The 26755-nt window shown below is 47.8% G+C and overlaps 1 protein-coding gene across 42 annotated transcripts in view; it reads right to left on the bottom strand.

Annotated features, from left to right (window-relative positions):
* Positions 1-26755, bottom strand: part of CACNA1C (calcium voltage-gated channel subunit alpha1 C) — a 720825-nt gene that overhangs the window by 32838 nt on the left and 661232 nt on the right. For 34 of the 42 annotated variants that reach the window (XM_063694557.1, XM_063694558.1, XM_055357545.2 and 31 more), the window contains 4 exons: positions 14366-14398; positions 11116-11244; positions 8968-9033; positions 7629-7720 (listed from right to left, as the gene is read on the bottom strand). In XM_063694557.1, coding sequence (XP_063550627.1) covers positions 7629-7720; positions 8968-9033; positions 11116-11244; positions 14366-14398 — 320 coding nt within the window. The remainder of the gene's footprint in view (positions 1-7628; positions 7721-8967; positions 9034-11115; positions 11245-14365; positions 14399-26755) is intronic. The other 8 variants (XM_055357553.2, XM_055357554.2, XM_055357555.2 and 5 more) reach the window with 1 other exon arrangement.

The raw sequence follows: 26755 nt of genomic DNA, 5'->3' as shown, positions 1-26755 counted from the left end.
AAGTCATTTTGTTAATACTATTTATTGAATAGTACATCTTTACCTACTTAATTGAAATATTTCTTCTGCCATAAGTTGTATTTGCGTAGGTGTGTGGGTCTTGTTCTAGCCTTTTCATTGCATTCCTCAGGTTTATTTGTTTATCTTGGTACAGAAGTACTGTGTTGTCTTCATAGTAAGTTGCCTTATAGTAAGTCCTGCCCTCTCACAGTGCAGGAGTCCTGCCAACCTGTTGTTCTTCAACATTTGTCTTGGCTATTCAGTTTCCTTTTCTATTCCATAGACACCGTAGAATCAGTTTCAGGCTCTGTGAATAATCCTGTTGGGAGTCTTATTAGAATTGCACTGAGATATCGATTCATTTGCAGAATCCTGACATCTTTATGATATTAAGTCTCCTGGCCAGAAACGTGGCATCTCTCTCCTTTTATTTTGTTGTACATTTAAAATGGTATAGTTTCAACATTATATTTTAAAAGCTATATCCATTTGCTGCTGATATAGAGGGAATACAATTGATTTCATATTACAGAATATTTGCTAAACTATCCTATTAGTTTTAGCAATTTTCTGTAATTTTTCTTGTATATATACACAGGCAATCAACTTTTTTGGCATTTAATTTTGTTTCTTCCTCTCCAATTCTTATTCTTTGATTTATTTTTCCTGTCTTGTTTTTTTTTTTTTGAGATGGGGTTTTTCTCTGTCCCCCAGACTGCAGTGCAGTGGCGCAATCTTGGTTCACTACAACCTCCATCTCCTGGGTTCAAGCGATTCTCCCACCTTAGCCTCCTGAGTAGTTGGGACTACAGGCGCCTGCTACCACGCCCGGCTAATTTTTTGTATTTTTAGTAGAGATGGGGTTTCACGGTGTTAGCCAGGATGGTCTCGATCTCCTGACCTCGTGATCCGCCTGCCTTGGCCTCCCGAAGTGCTGGGATTACAGGCGTGAGCCACTGCGCCCGGCCTTTCCTGTCTTATTTTATTGGGTAAGAGTTACAAAATAATAACATTGAAAAAGTGATAGCATAAGATCTTGTCTATTACATTTACTAATTAGTTATTACCAGTACAGGAAAGCAATTATTTTTCTTTGTTAATCTTTTAATCTTCCACTTTATTAATTCTATTGTCCTAAAGGGTTTTTAGTTAATTTGCATGGATTTTCTACTTGAATTAGCCTGTTGTCTGCAAACAATGACAGTTATGTGTACATATTTTCATATTTATAACTGCTTGCTTTTTTCTCTTTTTCTTATTGGCATTAGCTTTATATTAGTCTTATGGAGTGAGTGAAGAGGTTTTCTACAACCTTCTGTTCCTGGAAAGTTTATATAACATTGGAATGATCCACTCCTTGATAGTCTGGTAGACCTCACAAATAAAAATATTGAATCTTGGGCCTTTTCAAAGGCTAAATTTTCGACTACCTTTTCAATTTCTGTTGTAGTTGTTTTTTTTTAATTCTTAAGATAATTTTATAATTCTCATTTTCTACATAAAAGCGTCTGCTTCATTTAGGTTTTCAAATATATTTGCATATTTGTTCATGATGTTCTCTGTCTTCTTTTTAAAAGTCTGATATTATTTGTCTGCTACTCTTAGAAAAATCTTGTGTGTGTGAGTGTGTGTGTGTGTGTGTTTAGAGATGGGATGTCACTTCATCACCCAGGCTGGAGTGCAGTGGAGCCATCTTAGCTCACTGTAACCTCAAACTCCCCGGCCCAAGTGATCCTCCCGCTACAGCTTCTCAAGTAGCTGGGACTACAGGCACATGGCACCACACCTGGCTAATATTTTTATTTTTTATTTTTAGAGATGGGGTTTTCCTGTGTTGCTCAGGCTGGTCTCATACTCCTGGTCTTAACTGATCCTCCCACCTCAGCCTCCCAAGTTGTTGGGATTACAGGTGTGAGCTGCCATGCCCGGTGAAAATCTTATTTTTGATAGACTCAGAAGCTCTCAGTGAGCATAGCCTCCATGTCTTGGAAATCTGTTCCTGGCATTTTTCTTTGGTCTCCTTCATTCTCTTGGCCAAAAGTTTAGCATATTGTTTAACCTCTTCCTTATATTTATTTATTTGGAGACAGAGTCTTGCTCTGTCGCCCAGGCTAGAGTGCAGTGGAACAATCTCGGCTCACTGCAACCTCCACCTCCCGGGTTCAAGCAATTCTCCTGCCTCAGCCTCCCGAGTAGCTGGGATTACAGGTGCCTGCCACCGTGCCTGGCTAATTTTTGTATTTTTAGTAGAGACGGGGTTTCACCATCTTGGCCAGGCTGGTCTCGAACTCCTGACCTCATGATCCACCTGCCTCGGCTTTCCAAAGTGCCAGGATTACAGGTGTGAGCCACCGCACCGGGCCTTATTTTTTTTTTAGTGTTGTTTCTTCAGAGCAATATGTCAGCATTTGTGTTGCAGGACATGTGGAGTAAGAAGATGCCGAGTCTTGGGTGCTTTGGTCCTGGGTTCCTGACATCCTTTGTTTAGGGGTTTACTCACTGATGGACATCATCTTTATGGAGAATGAAAAGTTATCGGACTGTGCCATCTCTTTTGGACCCCAGGTGAAAAGGCACAGTAGTATCAGTCAGTCTAGAAATATCTTTCTCTCTCCCCCATCTTTTTTTACAAAAACCAAATTAAGAAGTCAGATTGGCACCCACAATGCAACCCTGAACAATCTGTGCTTTCCTTCTGCAGTTCTCCTTGGTCTATAACAGAATGCCCCGTATGCAGTAGCAGGTGGACACAACCACAGGTCAGGACACACTGCTTCATAGGGAAACCTCGCTTGTCATTTGTACCATTGATTCCACCCACATAAGCCTTCCATTCTTCACCCAGAGTGGCACCAGCGACTTCTGAGGCCATATACTTCTCATAAAAGGTATGGTTTGCATTCACTGTCCACTTCAATGAGTTTCTGGCAGCCACTGGCTGGGAAGGAGACTTTCTGCTTCATCTTGAAGTAGATGATCACCTCTGAAGTACCACAAAACAGAGGCATGAAATTCTCTTATTCTAAAAATCACATCCACATCTGTAATTATGTTGCTTTTTGCATTTCTGATGTTGTTGTGTTTTTTTAAAAAATTGGATTTGATGGTTTGTCTGTTTATTGGTCTTTTCAAAGGATCAGCTTTAGGGTTCATTGATAAAATCCGTATTTTATTAATTTATGCTTTTATTTTTAAAAATGCATTCCTTCATATTCTGGGATTATTTTACTATTCTTTTCCCCATCTATTAGCTTATTTAATATAATCTTTTTAGATAAATAAATAAGTTTTAGGCTCTGAATTTTTTCTTTGGTGCTGATTGATGCATCTCATACGTTTAAGATCTGGTGCTCTGGCCCTCATTTCTAAGTACAGTCCTGTGTCACTTAACAATGGGGAGATGCATGGTTAGGCAATTCTGTTGTGCAAACAGCATAGAGTGGACTCACACAAACCTAGATGCCACAGCTATTACACACCTCAGCTCTGTGGTACAGCCTACTGCTCCTAGGCTACAAGCTTATACAGCATGTGACTGTACTGAATATTGCAGGAAACTGGAACACAATGGTAAGTATTTGTGTATCTAAACATATCTAAACACTGAAAAGGAACAGTAAAAAAGGAACAGTAAAAAATATTTAAATACGGTGCACCTGTAGAGGGCACATACCATGAGTGGAGCTTGCAGGACTGAAAGTTGTTCTGGGTGGGGCAGTGAGTGAGTGGTGAGTGACTGTGAGGGCCTAGGACATGGCTGCACGCTACCGTACACCACTGGAGCCTAGAAACACTATAAACTTAGGCTACACAAATTTATAAAAAGTACTTTTCTTTCTTCAGTAATAAATTAACTTCAGCTTAATGTAACATTTTTACTTTATAAGCTTTTAATTTTTTTTAACTTTTGGACTCTTGTAATAACGCAACTTAAAACACACATTGTACAGCTGTACTGAATATTTTTCTTTATATCCTTATTTTATGTTTTTTTAATATTGAACTTTTTTTTTTTTTTTTTTTTTTAGTTTTTTTGTTAAAAGCTGAGACACAAACCCACACATTAGCCTAGGCCTACTCAAGGTCGGGATCATCAACATCACTGTCTTCCACCTCCACACCTTGTCCCATCGGAAGGTCTTCAGGGGCACTAACATGCATGGAGCTGGCATCTCCTATGATAACAATGCCTTCTTCTGGAATACCTCCTGCAGGACCTGCCTAAGGCTGTTTTACGGTTAACTTAAAAAAAAATAAGTAGAAGCAGTACACTGCAAAATAATGATAAAAGTATAGTGCAGTAAAGACATAAACCGGTGACACAGTCATTTATTCTCATTATCAAATATTATGCACTGTACATAATTGTATGGGCCATACTTATATATGACTGGCAGCACCACAAACACCTGAGTAAGGCACTGCACTGCGTTTTGATGCTATAGCATCACTGGGTGATAGGAATTTTTCAGCTCCATTATAATTTTAGGCAGTCTGTCATTGGCTGAAATGTCATCATGTGGTGCATGACTGTAGATTGTAGTTTCAGCTTTGAGTTACTAAGAAGAGTGCCAAATTTTTAAGTAGATTTTGGAGGGGTTTTTGTTTTTATGGCTAATTTCTAATTTGGCTATATCAAAGTAAGGGCAGTTTTAGAATTTGTTAAATTCTTTGTGACTTAAATCTTGGCTAATTTTTGTGAATGTTTCTGAGGTGTTTAAAAAGAATGTGCTTTTTTGGCCATTTACTGAGTATAACTCGATAAGTTCAAGTCTGTTAATTGTATTATTTAGATATTCTTTACCCTTTTTTCTATTTTGGTCTATTTGATCTGTCATGCTCTACCTGTATTAAATCTTCCACTGTGTGTGTGTGTGTTCTCCTTATACTTCTATTGGTATGTAATTGATACATTTCCAAACTATATTGTTAGGCTCATGTAGTTTTATGACTATTATATATTTTTGATGGATTATACGTTTTATCAATATTAAATCCCTCTTTGTCTTGTTTAATGCCTTTCACCTGGAATTCTATTTCTTCTGCTACTGCTATTATTACGTCTACATTGTCAGCCTTACATGGTATTCGTTTTTCCATCCTTTTATTTGCATTTTCTTTAGGCCATTTTGTTTTACTGTATCTGTTATAAACAGGCTAGAGCTAGATTTCTTAAAGCCAACATCAGAGTATCTATGTTTTAATAGTGAACTTTAGCTCAATAAGTTTAGCAATTATTATCTTTGTTCTTATTCCTGCCATCTCATTTTATTATTCTAATTTCCACATTTTATTTATTTTTCTACTTTTGCTTTACCTTCCTTTTGATGAATTGCTAAGTTTTATCCATCCATTTTTTTCCTCTAGTGGTTTAGAATATATACATTCCATTTCTATTTTTTTAGTGATTGACCTTTAAATCTTTAACATATATATGTATACACACTTTTCCCTTAGTTATGTACAGAATTAAACAGTATCTACTCTTATCCCCAAACAAGAGAAGAATCTTAGCATGGTTTCATGTTTCTCATTCTTCTACCACCTCACTTCCCACCTTGTAGAGATAACATAAAATATTACTTCCAAATTGTCATTAAGGTTTTGTACATTTTCCCCTTAACAAGTATCTAGACTTTATATAAACTTTATAATGTCCTTGTTCATAACTCATAACTATAAACTTCATTATTTTTTACTCATATCATTACTCTGCTCATTCTATTTCTTTATTTTTCATTCTGTGGAAGTACAGCCTGAGCAATTGCTCCAGGGAAGACTTATGTTGGGGAGTAAACTTTATGGGTCCTTAAACACTTGGAAATGTCTCTATTTTGCTTGACTACTTGAATGCTGATTAGACTGTATTTAGAGGGCCAGGTTCAAAAATACATTTTTCCTCATAATTTTGAACATATTATTCCATTGTCTTCTATTACGTATATACTTTTGTTAATGAGAAGTCTAATGCTAATGATGATTTTGAAAGTAATTCCCTTTTTCCTCTTTGGCAACACTATTTATTAACAAGGCTGCTCTTTCTCCACCGTGTGTTCTTGGCACCTTTGTCGAAAATCAACTGGCTGTAAATGAGTGGGTTTATTTCTCAGGTTTCTCTCCTGAGCCATTGCTCTATGTGTCTGTTTTTATGCCAGTACCATGCTGTTTTGGTTACTATAGCTTTGTAACAGATTTTTATATCATGCATTGTGGTGCCTCCAGCTTTGTTCTTCTTGCTCAAGATTGCTTTGGCTATTCAGGGTCTTTCGTGGTTCCATATGAATTTTAGGATTGTTTTTTCCATTTCCATAAAAAATGACATTGGCATTTTGATAGCAATTGCATTGAATTTGTAGATTGCTTTGGGTAGTATGGTCATTTTAACAATATTAATTATTCCAATCCATGAACACAAGATATCTTTCCATTTATTTGTGTCACCAACTGTTTCTTTTATCAATGTTTTATGAGTTCTCAGTTTAGATCATTAAATTTATTCCTAAGTATTTTATTTTAGTTTTTTGATGCTATCATAAAAGGGGCTGATTTCTTAATTTCTCTTTCAGATAGTTCATTGTTAGTGTAAATAAATGCTACTCATTTTTGTGGGTTGATTTTGTGTCCTGCAAATTTACTGAATTAGTTTATCAGTTGTAATAGATTTTGGTGGTCTTTAGGATTTTCTATATATAAGATCATGTCATCAGCAAACAGAGAAAATTTCACTTCTTCCTTTCCTATTTGGATAACTTTTTAAAACTTGCTTAATTGCTCTGGCTAGGACTTCCAGCATTATTATGTTGAATAGAAGTGGTGAGAGTGGGCATCTTTGTCTTGTTCCTCATCTTAAAGGAAAAGCTTTCAACTTTCCACCACTAAGTATGTTAGCTGTGGCCTTGTCATACGTGGCCTTTATTGTGTTGCAGTACCATCCTTCTATGCCTAATTTGTTGAGAGTTTTTATCATGAAAGGATGTTGAATTTTGTCAAATGCTTTTTCTGCATCTATTGAGATGATCATGTGGGTCTTTTTTCCTTCATTCTGTTAATATGGTGTCTTACATTTATTGATGTGCATACGTTGAACCATCCCTGGAATGAAACCCACTTGATCATGATGTATCATCTTTCTCATGTACTGTTGGATTCAGTTTGCTAATATTGTGTTGAGGATTAAGTGAGGATGACGCCCAGTGCATGTGGACATAAGCGCCCAGCACGGCAAATGGCACAGGTGCTGGTATAGTGATAGATATCTGTACTTATTGGACAAGAAAACTGAGGTTCAGAGAAGTTAGATGTCTCACTCAAGGTCACAAAGCGTGTCGGCAGGTTGGCTTTGGGCCTGTTCAGATTCCAAGCCAGGCTGCTTTTAGCATGTGACTTTTGCTCCCCTAATGGTTTTGTCTGGTTTCCAGCAGGTGTGCCAGTGCACAGTGGGTTGCTCTGTAGAAAGTTATCATAAATGACAATGGACCCACTGGCCTCCTTGTCAGGCAGAGAGCAAGCACACATCCTCTCCCTTCCTACTCCCCGGGAAACAGTTCCCTTTCATTCTACCACCAGGCCACAGTGTGGCACCATGCAGGTGTGTGTGTATCTGTGCACCTATGTCTTCAGGGACCCACCTGAAGAGGAGCAGCACGGCCTGGGGGAAGGTCTGAAAGTTGTTGTTCCGGTTGATCTCTGTGGTATCATTCAGGGCAATTTTCCCAAACACCTAGGAGAGAGAAGGAAGAGGTGTTCAGTGATTTGTGGACAGATAGGGTCCTAATTTCCCACCATTGTTCAATGGTCTCTTCAGGGGTCTCAGGTGTCCCTGGAACTGGCTGCCACAAGCTGAACAGTCTTCCCATGCAACCTGGCAGGCACCTGCTGCCCCACCCAGCCCCTGAGCCCAAATCCCTACACTGGACAAGCATGAGAATCAAAGTGCCCACAGCCTCAGGAAGGTCCCTGCAGCCCAGTGGGAGCTGGGGCTGAGAGCGGTGGATGCTGGGACCGGGATCCTGCTTCTGACAGGACACAGGATGCACTGCGCTATTTTCTTTGCTATTTCAGTTCTGCATGTCCAAGCACTCTTTCAAATTTAGTTCTTGCATTTTGGAGTGATGTGGAGTGAGTGATCTGAGGCTAGGGCAAGCTTAATGCATTCCTGAAATCCCTTTTCTTCCTGGTCTTTTAAAGCTGTGCTTATCTTAGAAACTGCCACCTTTATCAGGTATCAAGGTAGCTCTTTTAGTCTCAAAAGGTTTTGGCAACTGAATCTTGGGTCTTTCTGCAATGAGCAAGTAGGGGACTTCCTGAAGGAGCAGCCGAGGAAGCGCTTTGGGCTAGTGTGGGTGCCCTGCCAAGTTTCGCCTTGGGACTCAAGCTGGAGCCCCAAGACGGGAATGGAGAGCCCTAGGTTTGCGGTGAATGGTGCAAGTGGGCACCTGGGAGGGGAGGCCCCAGAAAACTGCTGCACATTTGATGCGGTGAACCTTGTGTTGATTTGGCCCTTCCTTGCTTCCTTCTTCCCTCCCTCCCTCTCAGCCATTAGCTTCAAATGAATCTGGTTGGGGTAACTCTCAGGCCCATCAGACCTGGACACAAACAGGGGTGCTGGACACAAACAGACACACCTTGCTGCTGTTTCTTCAGAAGGGGCTGTGTCTGTCCCAAGGCCCCTTGCATAACTGGAGAGTGTCTTTCCTCTACCAAGAGCAGAACCCAGGCCTCGGGGAGGGAGGCTCTTTGGGCTCTGTATTCTGTACCTGGACATTCTCCTGCTACCTACAGGAGATCCATTTGGGGAAAGTTCCAATTCCTGTGGCTTTTTGGGCCTCAGAAAATGGAAGAGGAGGGAGAGGGACAGTCAGGAATGAAAGGGAGAAGGGAGGGAGGAAGGCGTTAGGGAATGTGGTGCTGGGAACTGGGGAGAGTCAGAGCGGGAGGCCAGGAGCCCCGTGGTGGGAGACTCCCTACCTGCATCCCGATCACCGCGTAGATGAAGAACAGCATCACGATCAGGAGGGCCACATAGGGCAGGGCCTGGAAGGAAGTGCAGGAGACTCCCATGAGGCCGGAGTGCAGAGGCCAGCTGGGCCCCTTCCCAGGGAGCGCCGCATCCCTGTCTCTGCAGCCATCGGCTATTGCCCGGTTTGGGCTGGGGGACACTTCAAAGAGTCCCACAGAACTACAGGGAACCTACGAGAACGTCTGAGAAACCGGAACTGACTTCCCCTTTCAGCTTGGTTTTCAAAGCAGGCCGCAGAGTAACGATATAGTGCGACACTACCTGGGCAAGACAATCAAGAATGAGCAAAACCTCCTCCGACTACACATGTGCGGTGTGTCTGTACGAGGCAGGAGAAATCGTGGAGGACAGCACCCAGCTGACTGTGGTTACCTGTGGAGGAGTGGGGTGGTGGCAAGTTACACCCTTTCTTTACACAGCTTAATTCTATCCCACTAGTTGTAGTGAGCAGGTATTACTATTGCAATGAAAACATTTAATAAAGAAAAATTTAAAAGAAAGATCATGGGTTCAAATCCTGTTTCTGCCACTTTCTATCTATGAGGGTTGGGGCACTTAACTTCTCTGAACTTCAGTCTCCTCATCAGAAAAATGGAAATAATAATAATACCTCTCAGCGGTTTTGTGGTTTAAATGATTTAAGGCTTACAAAGTGCTTAGTGCAATGCCTTGCAGAGCTGGGTTCCATACGTTCTATTCACTCAATGCATTATCTGCCTGGCAACTCAGACAACTAATTTTCCAGATCCCCCGTGACTTCTGGGGACAGGCCATGGTCCCCAGGATGGGAGGCCCAGCCCGTGTTCCCAGGCACTGCTTCAGCCGTGGCCACCGGTCACTAGAGGGTGCCGTCAGAGCAAGTGCCAGCTGCCTGGCCCGAACGCCTGCGCCACCATCAGGCCCTCGCAGTCACCCAGTCTGTGCCTCTTCCCAGCCCCAGGAGATGGGGGGGCAGGGACAGTACGGCAACTCACAGCCGTGGGTTCCGCGTGCACCCAAGTACAGAGTCAGCGGCAGTCCTGCTTCCGCTGGTGTCTACTATTCCGAATCCCCAGAGCCTGGGCTGAGCTGGCCTCAGAGTGCAGGAGCCCCAGCTCATCACTAGGCAGGGGTCAGCCCTGGCGGCTCGGAGGAGGCCTGGCCATTGGGAGCTCCGTCGAGAGCCTTGGATGGTCAGTCCCTGGCAGGAGGCTGCTGGGGGCAGAGTGGGGACGGGCATCTTTCCTCACCTGGACCAGGTCCAGGCATGCCCTGTCCCCAGGCAGGGACTGGCCAGGGTGGGGCACACAAAGGCCATCTTCCCTGACAGATTCTCATCTTGGAAAGGCTGAGAGCGGCCCCTCCGTGGGGGGAGAGAAGCCTGCATTCCGCCAGCCCAGGGAAGCATGAAACCGCCTTCACGGGTTCTGCGCTCATCTGGGGGAAGTCAAGTGACCCAAGCGCTTTGCTTCTCCTTAACTTCAAACCTACAAAGACTCCTCCGAGCTGGCAGGGGCTGATTGTCATTCTGTTTTAATGGGAAAACAATGGCTGAGCAGAGGAACTGATCACATGGCCAGGCAGTCCTGGGCCCATTCGAAGGGCCTGTCTAGCCGGGCGGAGGACACCAGGGTCCCGCGACTCTGGCCGAGGACATAACAGGTGCTGTCAGCAGATGCTGCTGAAACGCCTACGGGGAGGAGGGCGATGGCCAGATTCTGAAAATGCTGAATTCGAAGGGCCATAGCGGTCACCAGGTTGTCCAGGCCCGTGTTTTTCAGGTTTGTTCCTTACCACAAAACCCCTTTGTCCAGTAAATTCTTGTGCAGAAAGACATAAACGATGGTTAAAAGTAAGGCAGACCCTTTCTGCCTCCCCTTAGCTCCCATCCCTCCTTTACCACCTGGCCTTCTGGGGCTCTGAGCCTGCCTTGGAAACCACATGCTTCGTCTAGGCCTCTCAGTGCGGAAACAGGGAGCCAGGCAGAGCGGCCAAGTTCTGCCACACAGAGGAAGGAGCAGGGCCCCAGAGTGGAGAGCTCCTCCTTGTGTCAGCTGTGTTCTGGGCCACGCGGCAGCCCTGCGATCCCCGGGCCGCAGGACATGAGGGGCGGCTACCTGGAAGGACTTGATGAAGGTCCACAGCAGCGTCCGGATGCCCTCCCCACGGCTCAGCAGCTTCACCAGACGCATGACCCGGAACAGGCGGAAGAAGGTGATGGAGATGCGGGAGTTTTCCTCTGCGTTCTGGAACCCGTCGGCAACAGGAGGTGCAGTTAGCACAGCAAGAGGGGGGTGAGAACAGGAGGGCCCCTCCGAGAAATACAGACCTCAGTGGCAGTGGCGGAAGGCAGGCCAGGGTTTGCTGCACTAGACTTCCCCCTCCGATGGGAGGGCGGCCGCCCACTTTAATGAGTGGACAGCCCAGCCCCATGGTCTCTGCAGAGCTAGACTGTGCCCAGGCCGCTGGGCTGTGGTCCTGTGTTTTTATTCTCCCTGATTCCCCTTCATTCCTAGTTCTTAATGCCCTGGATGGAGAACAGACGACTCCATCAGGAACTACCATATGCTTTGGAATCTTCTAGGCCCAGAGCCAGCTGCCCTGGGAACCCCTCCTCTGCACTGCTGAGGAAGCAGTCCTAGCCTGTCTCCCGTTTGTCTGGGCAGATAGTTCTGCGTCCTAAGTGGAGCCCAGCGCTCTCCGAGGACGTGGGTTGGTGGCTGGCCTCTCTCCCAGCTGTAGGTATGCGTGGATTTGGGGGTCCTGGTGGGCTGCCCCCTGAAGGACCTCATGCCCCAGCTGCTTGGGACTCCAGCACTTTCCTTGTATCACCTCCTTCTACTTTCCACAGTCCCTGTCCCAAAGGGAGGGATTAGGGGTGCTACTCAGTGCTGGAGAGGATCTGGTTTGCAGCCCTTGCTCTGAAGCTGTTGCCCTCCTACTCCCCTCTGCCCTGGGGCCTCTCGGAGGCTCCAACCCTTCAGGCTGTACAAGACCCTGGAAGGGAGAGGGGCAGCGTAAGGGAGGGGAGGCCTCCCTTGCAAGTGACGCTCCTGCAGATGGTCTCCCTCAGGGGCCCTGGGGAAGGGGAGAGGGAAGGTGAAGGGGAGGAAGGGTGGAGTGCAGGTCAAGGTGACTGGAGGTGCTTGGGCTGCTGCTGTTGGGCCTGGGGGAGCCTGGGGGCTTGGGCACAGGCCTGGCCAGGGCTCAGGGGGCAGGACGGGCTGCCCTGCGGTCCTCTGCCTCCAAACCTGAGAACATGAGCTGACTCCCCACTTGGCCCTCCTTCTGCCCACATCGGCCTGGTGAGCAGGAACCCAGGAGGAAGCCACTGCCAAATCCGGAGCTAGTGCAGCTCACCCAGACCTGCGGGCACCGGGAGAGAATGGACCCTCGGGGCTTCCTGTTACTGGTCCCGTCCACACCTCCCACGAGGTGGAAGGGCTCAGGTTGTTACTAGGGCCACCTGGGCCCTACCCACTCCTTGCTTTACCTTGCCTTTTATCTTTATTTCTAGGTCAGACTCCCACTGGCAATATCCAGCGCTAAAGCCCTTCTAACTGCACTGCCTGCTCTGGCCCACCCTGATGAGGCGTCAGAGGCCGCTCCCCTCACTATGCAGGACAGGAGATTATGAGGGAAGCAGGGAGACCCAAAGGCAGCCACCACTCTGCCCAGAAGCAAGCCAGAGACCTCTCCTGCTTTCCAGATCTTCCAAACAGGAGAAGAGCAAAAATATTTCTTATATTTCAAAATTAGAGCTGCCTCAGTTCCTCCTAAGGCTCCCGTTCCCCTCAAGGCAGGGGACAGACAGGTGGGTCTCGGGACCTGCTGCATGGGTACCTGAGGGGCTGGGTCAAGAGCTGCAGGCAGCAGCCCTGTCCTGCCCTGGGCTGTTCCCTGCCTGTGTGTTCTGAAGCCTTTGATGACCTTAATCTCTGTATTTCTATCACCTGTGTATCTGCTTGAACTTCTATTTTCACTCCTTAAAAGGAGGTTGTGTTTCCCCAGAGGAGTATGCAGAGGAGGCTTAGGATTTTATAACTCAGCTGTCAGTTCCACCGTGTTCGAGAAAGGAGAAAAAAAAGAACAAGCTTAAGTGGAGAACTTCAGCTGCAAGTGTCAAGAGTTTGAGAAGTTGGTGCCACAGGGGCATCTGGATCTGCTCAGTTAAAAAAAACAAAATAAACAAACCCAAAAAACGCCAAACACCAAGCTTGCAGTGTGAATTCCATTCCACTGTTCAGAGCCCTCCCCTGTGGCTGCAGTTTCCTAATGCTGCTCAAGAAGGAGAATAAACACATTGCCATTCGGATGCACCAATTTGCTCTAATAAACCAAATAACAATGCAAAAAGGAGGCAGATCCAGATGGCTGATCCCAGAAGCAGAGTCCCCAGGAAGCAGGGTAGAGCACCCGGGCTCAGCCTTTCCTGTGGCAGCCTTGTGGCCAGGCAGGGCCAGGCTGCACTGGGGAACACATCAACCCACCCAAGCTTGCCTCGGCCTGCAGACTTGGCAGCTTGGCCAATCAACCCCACTGGTCCTTCTAAAAACTCATACTTGGCCCGGTTTGGAATGCATAACGGCAGCCTTTTGGAGGCGGCTGGGCCAAGGAGGCTTCAAGGTCACACTGAATGGCGGCGTCTCTTTTATCACTTCAACCAACGCAAATCAGAGACTCCTACAACAGGAGTGGTCCAATCAACGGAGCTTGTTTTTCTGCTTCCAGCTTGCTGCGGAACAGTGGCTGTAGCCTAATTTTAACGGACTTCAGGAATTTAGAAAAATGCAAGGGATAGCAAGGTTGGAGTGACTGGAAATTCAATCACGCGCTCAGTAACAAATCCCAGCTGAAACCTTTTATGGTGGCCTTTCACCTGAAGCACAGGGAAGCTAGGAGCCACAGACACTGATTAGTAGGAATCATCGTCCACCCTTCCATCTCCTGCCTACAGCACCTGTCTTCCCTCCTTACCCTGGAGCCCTACCATGGCTCTCAGGTACCCCCTGCAAATTTCTCCTATCAGATTAAGGTCAGAGGCTTTGGCCGGTGGAGTCCTCAGGGTGTTTAACAGGAAATGGACCTCGGGTCCCATTCTCTCCCAGTGGCTTGTTAGATAGTCAAGATCACAGTGAATTACCACCCCAAGGAAAGCTCAGGGGTGAAACACCACCACTGCACAAACAGCATCTTCACAGCTCACACGAGAAGGGAACAGGCAGGCAAGGCACACGGCAGACACGGTGGCCACATGCAGTGAGAGCCAGGCGGGGCTCCCAGGGACTCTGGAGTTCGGGGTGGGGAGAGTGGGGGTGTTAGAGGGGACACGGAAGCCGGGAGCATGGTCGGGAGGGTTGGTCTTACCATAGAGGGAGAGCATTGGGTATGTTCAGCTGGCTTTAAAGAAAGGCAGATAGAGATAAGCTGTAATGAGTCTCCCATGAAGATGCCCGGTATTCTAGGTCTTGGCTGACACGGGAGCAACACAGTGGCAGAAGAGGGCAAAAGGAAACAAGTGAAAGAAACGTGAAAGCATAGGCCTGGCAGGTCCGGGGCGTCCCCGTGAGTGTGGGGTCTGTGTTGCTGGGTCTCATGTCAATCAAGGACCCACAGGTGCTCTCCTACCTATGCCCTTTAAATAACTCACATTCAGAATATTATTAGATAAGCAGATGAGGTCTTCGGGATTTTGTGGATGGAGGTTTATAATTTTTTTGTTTGGTTTGGTTTTGTTTTAGAGACAGGGTCTCAGCTCTGTCGCCCAGGCTGGAGTGCAGTGGCATAATCACAGCTCACTGCAGCCTTGAACTCCTGGGCTCAAATGATCCTCCCACGTCAGCCTCCCTAGTAGTTAGGACTATAGGCATGTGCCACCATGCCTGGCTAATTTAAATTTTTTATTTTATTTTTTTTAGAGATAGGGGCTCACTATACTGCCCAGGCTGGTCTCAAACTCGTGGGCTGGCCTCAAGCGATCCTCCTGCCTTGGCCTCCCAAAGTACTGGGATTACCGGTGTAAGCCACTGTGCCAAGCCTGTTTTAATTTTTTTTATTAGCCATTGTTAACCTATGAGGGCTTAGGCTGTACGCACTTTAGCTTACCCCGGGCAGGGCCAGCTGAAGGACAGAGGTCTTGCTGACCCCAGGGCCTATCCTTGCCCACATATATTTAAACAAAACAAGGGCAGTGGCCTCTCAGGTTTAGGGGAGACTGACTTCAAGTCAACACTGAGGAGAGCCTCCAGAGGTGGCCTCAACCCACTCCATAATGGGGCTTGTTCTCAAAGCTCAGGCTCGGGCAGGAGATGGCCTTGCTTAGCTGTTGGTCTATAGGTGTGGCGAGCCCTGGCCGTTGGCATGAAATAATGACTGTTGAATTGTTTTCTAAACTTGAAAGCCCTGCACACAATTTAGGACACTAACACCCCAGGAAGCTGTTCTCACGGGTCTGACTGCTGAACTCATTTGGGGGTAGAAGCTGAGGAAACTGGCCTCTGGTGAGTATCCCAGGGCCAGCCCTCTCCCCGAGTTCCTGGAGCCTGGATCTGGGAAGGTGCCCTTACGTTTTGGGCTCCAGCACAGAGGGCTCAGCCCCGACTGATCTTGACCATCTGAGCTGCTAACTCTTTCTAGAAAGTCAGGACTTGGCTTTTACTCTCCACTTTCAGATGGTTGCTCTCGTATTTCTGTTTTTAAGGTACAAACAAGGAAAATGTGTTATGGAATTTTTGAAGGATGGAAATGTGCACAACTAGACATTTGCTTGCAGCCTGAAAATATTTCTTGGGTAACAGATTTCTCAGCAAATTCTTTTTTTTTTTTTCATAGCTAGTTGGTAGGATGCCCTTTTAGGGGATGGTGGAGATATAGGGTGAGGTGAGGGAGGAGAAAGAAAGGGACACTTCTCTAGGCTTTACAGAACACTCTAAATCTGGATCTCTAGATCTCAGCTTCTGCTTCATGAAGATTCCACCTGCCAGGTCAGTCCTTGTGATTGCAGGGTGTGGGGTCCCTAGGATTTGGCTAGCAGGCTGAGATTGAACAGAGAGACAAACATAGGCAGACACACACACACACACACACACACACACACTCTCTCTCTCTCTCTCTCTCTCTCTCTCTCTCTCTCTCTCTCTCTCATACAGGCATGCACAGAAGAAATTTCTTGGCAAAGCACCTAAACCCCTTTTGCTCTGGTGTGTGATAGTTGCCCAGGATGGTCAGGTCTAGCTATCCACTGGCACCTTTCTGCCCCGCTCCTGGCCCAGTGCTTGAGCACCCTTGCTCATGGACAAGGAGTTCTGTGTTTCTCGGGCTTCAGTGGGGCAGGGAGGGAGGGAGGTCCAGAGGGAGGTAACCTACACCATGTTAACTCCTGAGTGTTGGGCAGAGTTCCCAGGAAGCTTGAGCCATTGCTGGCCTCTTGGATCCATCCTGCAAACCATCACAGCTGCTCATCACTTCTAAGAACCCTGGGCAAATGCTTGAAGGTCTTCTGGGTCAATCCCAGCCTGAACAGGACCAAAATGGAGATAATTCTGACAACACACCCAGGTACTTGGCTTACCTGGCCTAATTGAACCAACCTCTAGGCATCAAAAAAACAAAACAAAACAAAACAAAACCAAAAAAAACCTGTTTTACTTCTTAAACATTCAGAATCCTTCATTTGGGATTTTTAAACATTTGTCTTAACTGTCTTTTCTCTTGTTGCATTTTATAGCTCCCATTTAAGACTTCATTTATTTAAGTCATATTTCACTTCAAGACTTGACTTTGGATCTGTTCAGATAATCTTGATAGTATTTTGTATTTTAGTAACATGTATTGATTTAACATTTCCTATGGCATGTCTCTATAATGGCAGACAAGAGAAAGTCAGGAGCAGCTATGAGGACAGTAGAAAGAGGAAGAATGAGGACGCTCTGAGATGTCTGTGTGGCATTCTCCTGCCCCGGTAATGACAACTCTCCAAAGAGACCAACTTTGGAAGAATCTAGAGACTCAAAGATTAAGTTTTTCTTGAGCCTTAAGCCATGCTGTTCACAGGGCATTTTTGAGTAGCTAGGACAGTGTTGCCTCTACCACCGCTCACACCTGTTTCCACACGAGGAGCTATGTTTACAAGGTCCGTGATCTCATAAATGAATAACCACTCACGATGAAATCAGAGAGCAATCCCTGAGTGATTTCTACATGGTAACAATACGAAGCAGCCTAAGACACAGCCCCTGCCCCCAAGGCCCCCGAGGTCTACCGATGCCCTGGGCGTTTCCTACACGATCCCACGTCATCCTTAGAGTCTTTGGTACCCTTTCGCCTTGGCAAATGAATCCCCTGCTGAGATGGAAGGAGAGATTGGACTTGCTGGAGTTGGACATCTGTGGTATCCCAGGATCAGCACTTTTAGTTTCTGTGGCTTGCCACTCTCTTTAAATACCAAGTACGGCCTCTTGAGAAACTACAAAGCATCAGTTCTACCTTTGGATGTAAATTCAGAATTTGTTGGTAGCCATCAATACTTGGGCCATTAATCTCTGACCCCTTCCCAGATGTGCTGCCGGTGCCCTTGAGTTAGTTTGTAGTTTCTCCAGCTGTGGTCTTTCTTGGGGAAGAAAGGGGCCATAGGATTCCCTGAAGACATACACCCCCAAGCCTGGAGACTGCATTCCCCTTTTAGGGCAGCCAACAGAGCTGCTTACATAACCTGAACATTCTGGCTGATTTTTAATATGGCACTGTCTCCACTAATGGTAGGCGTGGAGAAATTTCTGAGCAGCCAATTCTTTCATCCTTGTTTTCTAATGATCTGGTAATTTTCAACGATTTCATGATATTGGGGCAATTAACTTAATTTGTTCATGTAATTGATATAAATGAAATGAGGTTATTATTCCGTATCTGAGGCAGAGGTCGGGCATTTTCAGAGAGAGCGAGCTCTGGTTAGTGGTTCCAGATAACAGGCTCAGGGCAAACAGAAAGGAAAGACGATTTCCTTCCTTCAATATGCTTATGCAGATTGCCTTGTTTTGGCAGAACTGGCAGTGAGGAGGGGAGTGGTGCAGGGCAGCTAATGAGAGGGAGGTCTCTGGAAAGCTGTCTTTCTGAATTAAGTTCAGGGTCAAATGAGAAGTAACACCTCAGTGGATGAAGTCTTTGTTTCTGGAAGGCACTCACTATGCACTTATTTTCATTGGAGTGCCAGGTCTAGGCCACATTTAGGATGCTGAGGGGCGATACTCAGGGAATGCCAGAGGCCAGCAGAGACAGGATCCTCCCAGGTGGAGGATTTTCCCACCAGGATGGTGTGGGAGGCCGCAGGATGTGTTTCCTGGTTGCCACATTACATGGTCTCTCTGGAGATTTAAAAGGTAGTTGAAAAATAGCTCTTCACCATACGAAAAAAAGTTTTTTAAAAATTATTATTTTTTTAAAGCACAGCCAAGGGTAAGAATTATAGAAATTCAGGGGCTGAGCAGTAGATCTCTAGGCTGGAATACCCAATCCAGTTGTCCTCCACAATACTCTCCTGCGGTCAGGTGGCCAGAGAGCATTGTGAAGGGGGCATAAGCCATGGCTGCATTCTCCTTGGCAGGCTGATTTTGAAAGGTGCAGATTACCTCTGATCTCCTCCAGGGAAGGCTGGTCTTGGCCCTACAGAAAAGGACTGCCCAATTCCAATGGCTGCCATTGAGACAACGCTATGACCTCAGTGTCACTAAGATTCCACGCACCTCTGAAACAGATGTCAAAAGTAATGTCATGGGAGTGTGAGTCTCTAAATAGTGGTCCTGTTACAGAACCCTTGCTATATTTGTTTAAATGTCTTGTCCAGAACTTAGGGAGGTGGATCTGATACAAATTTCATTCCAAGCCACCTGAAGGTCTCCATCCAGCCAGTACCCCCTCCCCATGCTCCGCTTCTCCGCTTGTACTACCTCCAATCTCAATTTGACCTGCAAGACACAACAGCTGGTTCTGTTGGGGGGTGTCATGGTGTGGAGGAAGACCAAGGGGTGGGGCTTTGAGGGAGAGACCTTGGAGGTGATCTAGGTTGGGAGGAGGTGGTCAGGCTGGTGCAGAGAGAGAGCTGGGAATGGCAGGGGTCAGGGGCTGCTGGAGACATCTGACGCCAACTTCATGGCCAGGAGCCAGCAGGTGTAGGTTAAGGGTGTGTGTGGGGGGATCCTCACGATCCTTTTATCTCCCCTTCCCACCAGGAGAAATGCATATCTCAGGAGGAGTCGGGAGGTGCTGAATCTTGGAGCCACTGGGGATGGCAGCGGGGCAAGACATTTTAAGGAGGCCAAAGGCAAGCATGTTTTAAGCTGCAAGCCTTCTAAAGCTGAATGAACAGGTCCTTGCTAAGAGAGGCGAAGGTTAAACAAACGTTAGCTGGGATAGACAGGAGCTGAGGGTAGAGGCCAGTGGCTTTCAGACAGAAGAGCAAATGAATGAGGTATGCGTAGTTGGAAGCGATTCTAAGCAGAATTCCCATTTTGGTTTGGTGTGAGTGGAGAGACGGAAGTGATGGAGGAGGAGCACTGAGCAGAAGAAGACAAACAAAGGGCAGGGAACGCACCAGGATAAAGCTAAAGATGGACGGGGACCATGGAAAGGACTCTGTCCCAGGCCACCACCCCCAGGTCGGAAACCCACGGGCTTTTGTGTTTCTCCAAAGTGGAATTCCAGCTAGAAGGAGAGGGCCCTTCTTGCCTTTCTTGTGTGTTTGGAGTTACAGACACTGAGTTGAAATGCCCCTTCAGAACTCCCCTCCAGGGATCTTTGGCCCCAAGGGGACTGGCAGCCGGGCTCCCAGCATGGGGCTGCAGCTCCTGGCCCTCTTTTGCTCTTCCTGCTTTGTGTGTGAAGCTGTGGATGGCTGAGAGCTATGCCCTGTGCTACTGGCTGCAGTGACCAGTTTGCTGGCTGGAAGTGGCTGAAGCCTCAGGGTCTCACTGTTATCATGTGCAACCTGATGGCTCCCAAGGTGTTATTACCTGCCAGAAACACACACTAAACAAGACTGATCACAGAATTGCCTGGGAGTTTCATCTTCCCCTGGGAGGGACGGCCCAGCATCTAGTCATTCAAACAAACCAACCAACCTCCACCAACAAAAAGCCCATGAAGAATAAACGAATGAAATCAAGGTGCCAGTAGTACTAACTACATCAAAGAATTCCTTATGCCAGAGGGAGAGGTCACAAGATAGAGAAGAAAGGCAGAGAAACAGAGTGGGTGAGGCAGGGCGGGGCAGAGACTCAAAAAGGAAACAAACAGATGATTCCCTGGGTGGGAGCACCAAATATGAGAGTAAATGGGCATCAACAGAAGTGGCCATGCTTCTTGAGGCACCCTACGTATCTTTGAGCCTTCCTATGTCTCCTCACTACCAGCTCATGGTATCTTCTAGGTGCCTTTGCTTTACAAGCTTTCTGGAAAAAACCCCAGCAGCAGGTTGCTAAGCCTGTAGGAACTGAAGTGTCAGACACTGGCCAGGTACAATCAGCTGTCTGGCCACAACAAAGGGTGTGCTAGGCAACTTCCTCCCACCCTTACATGGAGGGGAAGGGAATAGAGGGCCGTATGTGGGTTGATAAGATGAGAACAGGAAAGGAAAGAGCATTTGAGGGAAACAAAAAGTGACACAGTTTGGGGCAGAAGGCAGAGGGCAAGGGGAGCCTGGACGGGTCAGAGCCGCATCAGGACCTCGGCAATCTCACACAGCTGAATTAACAACCCAAACTGGATGCCTATAAAAAAACAGGTTCCCATGACCTTTCGGGTCAAACCTGCAGGGTACTTCTCAAGGCAAAAGCTTTTGAGAAGACTCGCTGCACCAGGCCACTTCTCAGGCCCGTCTCTCTGTCCCCACCCCCTCAACCCCACATCACACCAGTTCACACAACAACCTCACCCTAGACCTTGAGATCCGGGGCATTCGGCCTCCTCCCAGGGGACTGCTGATGGTCAGATGCTTCATCCCACTTCTAGGAATGAGGGTGGCTCTGCTAACTCTCTCAAGGGCCAGCCATACTCTTAAGCAGAGTAGAAAACAGCCTTTGTGGGGGGATAGGGAGGGACCTCACAAAAGTAATCTCCCCACTCAGGGGTCACGTTGCTAAAGGCTCACCTGAGATACAATAAACATTCCACCTGCAGGTTGAGCATGGCCTTCTCTTCAAGGTACAATGATTTATTAGAAGGGCAGCTCACTGAGTCGCTACCACCCAGCATGAATGACTGTGCTGGAATCACTTCATTTTGAAACAAGGCATGTTGGTAGCATTAGGTTTGTTGGGGGTGGGGGCTGTTGCTGAAAGTGGGAAGAAGCTGGAAGGGACTTCGAGGGCAACAGGAGGCTCCAGCAATGAGAAGGGGGGCTGGAGGGAGATGTCAAGGATAAGCTCTGCCCCACCCAGCTGTCCTGAGACCACGGAACTTGATTTAATCTATGTGTCCTAGAACCAGCTCAGGCCACACCCACCAATGTCATCTAGACAATGGTTGGCAACAGCACCCACTGGAGCCCCCTACTGACTGGGAGTTCCGGTCAGCTTGCTGTGAAAAACCTGTGAAAATGAGCAAGCTGTTTCCTGCCTCTGGCCTTTTGTGTCCTCATCTAGAAAATGTGTATATCCTTAAGCAACATCACACAGCGGGTGCTCAAGGTACCTTTGAGGAATAAACAAATAAGGGTTTGGGCTAGGTGGTCTCTAAGGTGTGTACACCCTAATGTCCTTGGACAAATCTGCTCTCTGACCACATCTCTCTACCCTCCTTCCTCATCACAACTATGGGCGGCGGGGGGCACTCAGCCTTGCCTTTCTTGTGCCCATTCTGGCCCCTTCTCTGCCATGGCAGGGGGCAGGAGGCGTGGTTACAGCCACAAAGGCAGACAGAGACAGCCAGGCCCACTGTCCAATGCAAGCACTGTGGGTTGCAGGCCGAGAGAGAGGGCTGGAGTCGTGCAGGCTGAGCTGACTCACCCCTGAGGGGGTGGACGTGCAGAGTAGCTCTCTCTCTGACTCAGGACTGACTGCTTTTCCTCCATCCTTCCAGGACCCAGAGCCAGAGAGGAGCCTGGCTTGCTTGTGATTGTTGTGGGGAGTAGTGAGTGACAGTTATAGGAAGTTGTGCCCGTGGGCCTATGGTGGAAAGATGCTAAGGTAGAAAGGCTTTCAGGGCCTGAAGGTGGGGAAGACTTGGGACCAGTATCCCGACATGCTGATCCCTGGACACTCCCTGCCCTGCCTTGTCACTGCTTGCTCCTTCTGGCCCCCCTCCTCCCAGTCTCTTTCTTCAGCTGCAGATGCAGATGCCAACCGGGCAAAGGGAGTGGTGCTGCTCTGCGCCTCCTGGCCTTTGCCTTCTGGTCCCTGTAACCAGAGACACGGATCCGGGTGTGTAGCCTGCATTCTGTCTGAGCATCCCAGGGGGATCCCAGGCTTTGTGGATCCAGCATCCGCAGCATCAACCGACACAGAGAAGTCAAGTCTGGCAGCTCCGCCCCAAGTCCCATTGCCAGAAGGCACTGAATGAGGAGTGCAGGAGCCACTGGGCCCTGCCCTTCAGTGATGCCCAGGCCAGCCTGGCCCAGGGATTTAGCCAGCGGGCACTGTGAAATGCAAGAGCCAATTCTTGGACAGAAATGAGTTTGAATCCAAGATTTGCCTCCCATTCACCGTGTGGCCTTGGGCAGATGTTCGTCCTGTCTGAACCTTGATTTCCTCATGTGGAGAGTAAGCACACGGGTTTCATCCGATCATGCGTATGGTGTCCTCAGCATGATGCCTGATCCGTGCTCATCAGGTCATCCTCATGTCGGTCCTCTTCTCATGTTCACAGCCAGTGCCACCTTCGCTTAGCTTTATTTCCCTGCTCTGGACACTCCTGTGCATCGTGCAAAGCCTCCAGCAATTCCTCCTGCGAGCTGTGCCCAGAAGCTCCAGGGCCAGTGTTCTTTCCCCTCCCTGTGCCTGCTCTGCTCCCCGAAGGTCTTTCTCCTGCTCCTTTTCTCTGGAGAATCTCCAGGTGAGCTCCACCAAAGCCAAGGGAGCCTGTCCTCCCTTGCTGCCCTTCAGCACTGTGGCTTCAGGGATTATCTCTATGCAGATGATTCCCTGGAGGAAGCATCCCCATGACACCATGGGCGCCTGATGACAGGAAACACCACCTCAGAACCCAGCAAGGCAATGGGGGCAATGAAGCACCCACCTCCAGCTGTCAGAAAATGCCCAGGTCAGAATCACTGCAGGCTAGAGTTGCAAGAGACCATCCTAAATCTCTCACTCCTCACTTTTGCATTCAAGGAAATTGAGGCCCAGAGAATGGAGTTCATTGCTCTAAGTCACCAGAGCTGGAAGCATAACCAAGGCTTCTTCATTGACAACTTGGGAATGTTTCTCTATGTCCATAATGCAGGAATTCAGGCTGCCCAGCACTTTCTATTGTTCAGTATATTTTAAAATACAAAATGAAAAAGAAGTGTGTCGGGAAAGGCTGTTGGCCCAAGCAGTCAAATTAATTCCAGTTTGGGATGTTTAGGGAGCAGTTTCTGGTGCTGTAGTAACTTTCATGAACAATCACAGGAAAATATGATTTCAGACCCAAGCACTGAGGAAGAGCAAGAGGCTTCCCTAGAGCAGCAGGACATCGCACTCTTACCTTCCTGGCTCACAGAGGAAGAAAAGCTCGGGGTTAGACCCAGGTGATGCATTGGCAGGAGAAGGGCCGGGGCCCATGGCTCAGATACTGAGGCTGAATTCAGCATGACCGCACGAGGGGGCCTGAAGATGGTCCTCTTGTGACACCTGGCGGTTGTTCAGCGGCATCTCCCAGGTGAACAGAAGTTTGCGGGCCCCGATCTCCTCGCGCCAGAGGCCCTGGCCCAGGCCTCTCCGCTCCTCTGCCTCTTGTCGCTTCTTCTTCTCTAGTGCCGGGGCTTTGGGTACCATCTTGTTGTGAACGACTCCATCCCCAGGCCTCTGACCCGTGTGTCCACCTGTCCACCTGACATCTCCCCTCCAAGGGCTAACAGATACGTCAAAACTGTGCTCTGGCATTTCCTAACTCACACAGGCCCCGCCTCCAGCCCGCCTCCTTGCCTACCTGCTCCATCCTCCTCTGATTTAGGCCAAACTTCCCAGTCCTCCTGGGCAATTCTCCTCCTGCCCCCATGCAGTCTGTCAGGAAACACTGTTAATTTTGCTTGCAAAACAGAGTGACAGGCTGGCCATTTTCCATCGCTTCTACTGCCACAACTTCGCTCCACGCTATGCGTCTTCCACCTGGATGACTGCATTTGCCTTCTAAATGATCTTCCAGATTCCACCCTTGACTCCTACAGCCAGCCAGAGTGGTCTCTTTAAAAACCAGTCGGGTCACGTGACACCTCTGCTCAAAGCCACCAGTATGTCCCCTTCTTGCTCAGAGTAAAAGCCCAAAAGTGGAACCTGTTAGTTACCCCTCTGCTACCCTCGCCTCTCCTTTCCCAGCTCAGTCCGCACCAGCCAGGTTGGCTCCTCCTGCCCTGCTACCTCTTCTCCCGATCTCCACATGGAGAATCCTCAATTCCTTCATGCCTTTGCTTTGTTCAACTGTCACCTCCTTAAGGAAGCCCATCTTATTTAAACCAATGCCTGCCATCACTGCTCCCCAGCACCTTGGAGCCCCCTTATCTGGCACTACTTTTTTCCCTAAAACGTCTATCATCTTCTAACACACCGTATGAGTTCCTTATTTTCTGTCCTCATTGCATTGTGAATTGTCTGATTATTCCCTTCTACAATGCAAATCTGTGAAGGCAGGGGCTTTTGGTTTGCCAGCTGATGGATCCCAGGTGCCTCAAACGGTGCCTGACGTATAGGAAGTGAGACTCTAAATGCTGTGGAATGAATGAATGATGGTTCCTGAGAGGGAGGGCCCCATAGCCCGGGAAAGAGAAAAGGTGAGACGAGTTTAAATGTGGGGAATATTTGGAGGAAAGTTAGGGTGGATAAGGCATCTGGGGAGGGGTTTAGGAGTTAAAGATGGCAGGTTACAGGTGAAACGCCCTCATGGATCACACTGAGGCTAACAATGTAGACTCTTTCCAAATAGACCATATCCCCGGGAATGTGATGCGAGGATGACTAAAAATACCTGGGAAGGCCCGGAGCAGGGTCCAGGGATGCAGGATTTTCTGAAGGACCCCATGGGATTGGAAGAAAATGCTGGGGCCGCCCATAAGCTGCTAATGCCCTGGAGGCAGAATCTAGTGGGAGGGAGCGACCTTGCTCAATTAAGCTGCTGTCCCTCACACTGGCTGCGATGTGAGCCCAGGGTCAAGCCGGACTGTGCTTTCAGAGCAGGCCCCTCAAGGCCCAGAGTTATGGGCCGTGGTAAGCGTGTGTGTGCTGGCTTTGATCTGGTTGTACCTGTTGGCCATCTCTATGGGTCTAAGCATATCTGGGAAACAGGGCTCTCGACTGTGGGTTGTAAGTTATAATTAGACTAACCAAAAGGTCTTGGTTGGAGACTAGGCCCTCCGAGTGACACCAGCAGTAACTTTGGAAGGAATGTCATTTGCCTGGGTGCCACAGTTCCTCCCATTCCACAGTGCTTTACCAGTTTATATAGAGTTTTTAAATAGATGCTCTTATTTGAGCTTCAAAACACACTGCTGTAAATACCACATTCCTCTGACAGATGAAAAAACAGAGTCTCTGGGCATGTTGGTAACGCTTTGACAGGAAGCAGCAGCAAGACTCAACAATCTGCCAGTTTTCTGACTTCAAGTCCAGCTTTCTCCTCTCCCAAACCGCCTTCCTGCCTTGGGGGATGTTATGTTTGTTCTTTTGGTTCAGAAGCCATCAGTTGTGTGGGAGAGGGAGAAAGTGGCTCTGAAATAGGTGTTGGGTCTCAGGACACCTCCTCTTGCTGTCAGTCACATGCACAGTTGCCACCCTGTCCCCCGACAATCCTTCAGTGGGACTTCAAAGCCACAAATGCCTCAGCCCGGAGCATCTCAGTGTGGGAGGACACAGGGGCAGCGGAACTCTCAGGGTGGCTGATTATTGCTTATTTAGAAAGTGGAAAAAACCCTGTGCTTATTTAAGATATCAATTACAGAACGTAAGTTCTGAGTAAGTCGTGGCTAGTGGCAGTACACCAGGAGGGACAGGTGAGGTTTCTGTTTACCAAAAGGCACTGTGGAGTACAGAAACCAGGAATTCTGGCCTAGCAGGAAGTGAGCTGGCCCCAGGAGGGCTAGGCTGACTCTGAGGCACTGGAAAGGTACTTAATCTCTCCATCATCACCTTTAGCATCAGCAAATTGGGGATGAGAATTCTTACCTGTCAAATTTAAAGGGTAGTTTAGAGTTGTCAGATAAATGCAAAGTGACTTGTAAATAGAAAACCACTATTCCAATGTCAGGAGCTGCTGGACGGGTTCAGGCCCCCTCCCTATCCCCAACAGAGCCCCCTTTTCTGTATAAATTTTATATCCTAGAAAATGCTTTTTTGTTGTTTTTTCTTTTTCTTTAAAGACATGAATAGTTTGGGAGAAAATTGCAGACTGAGTGATGGGGCCTTGGCGACTGTAGGAAGAACCCATAGGACCCCCAGAGCTGCAGTGGGCCACTGCACAGGGGGGCAGCTTGCTGTCACCTTTCTGCGTTTTCCTGCTCTGGGGCTCTCGGCCCCTCTGCATAGATTTTAATGTGGCTCTGCACTGCTGTCTGGAAAGGAAACCTCCTGAGGGCAGAGC

This window comes from Gorilla gorilla, chromosome 10 (assembly GCF_029281585.2).
Source record: "Gorilla gorilla gorilla isolate KB3781 chromosome 10, NHGRI_mGorGor1-v2.1_pri, whole genome shotgun sequence".
Classification (NCBI taxonomy): domain Eukaryota; kingdom Metazoa; phylum Chordata; class Mammalia; order Primates; family Hominidae; genus Gorilla; species Gorilla gorilla.
This window is presented reverse-complemented; position numbering and strand designations above follow the sequence as displayed.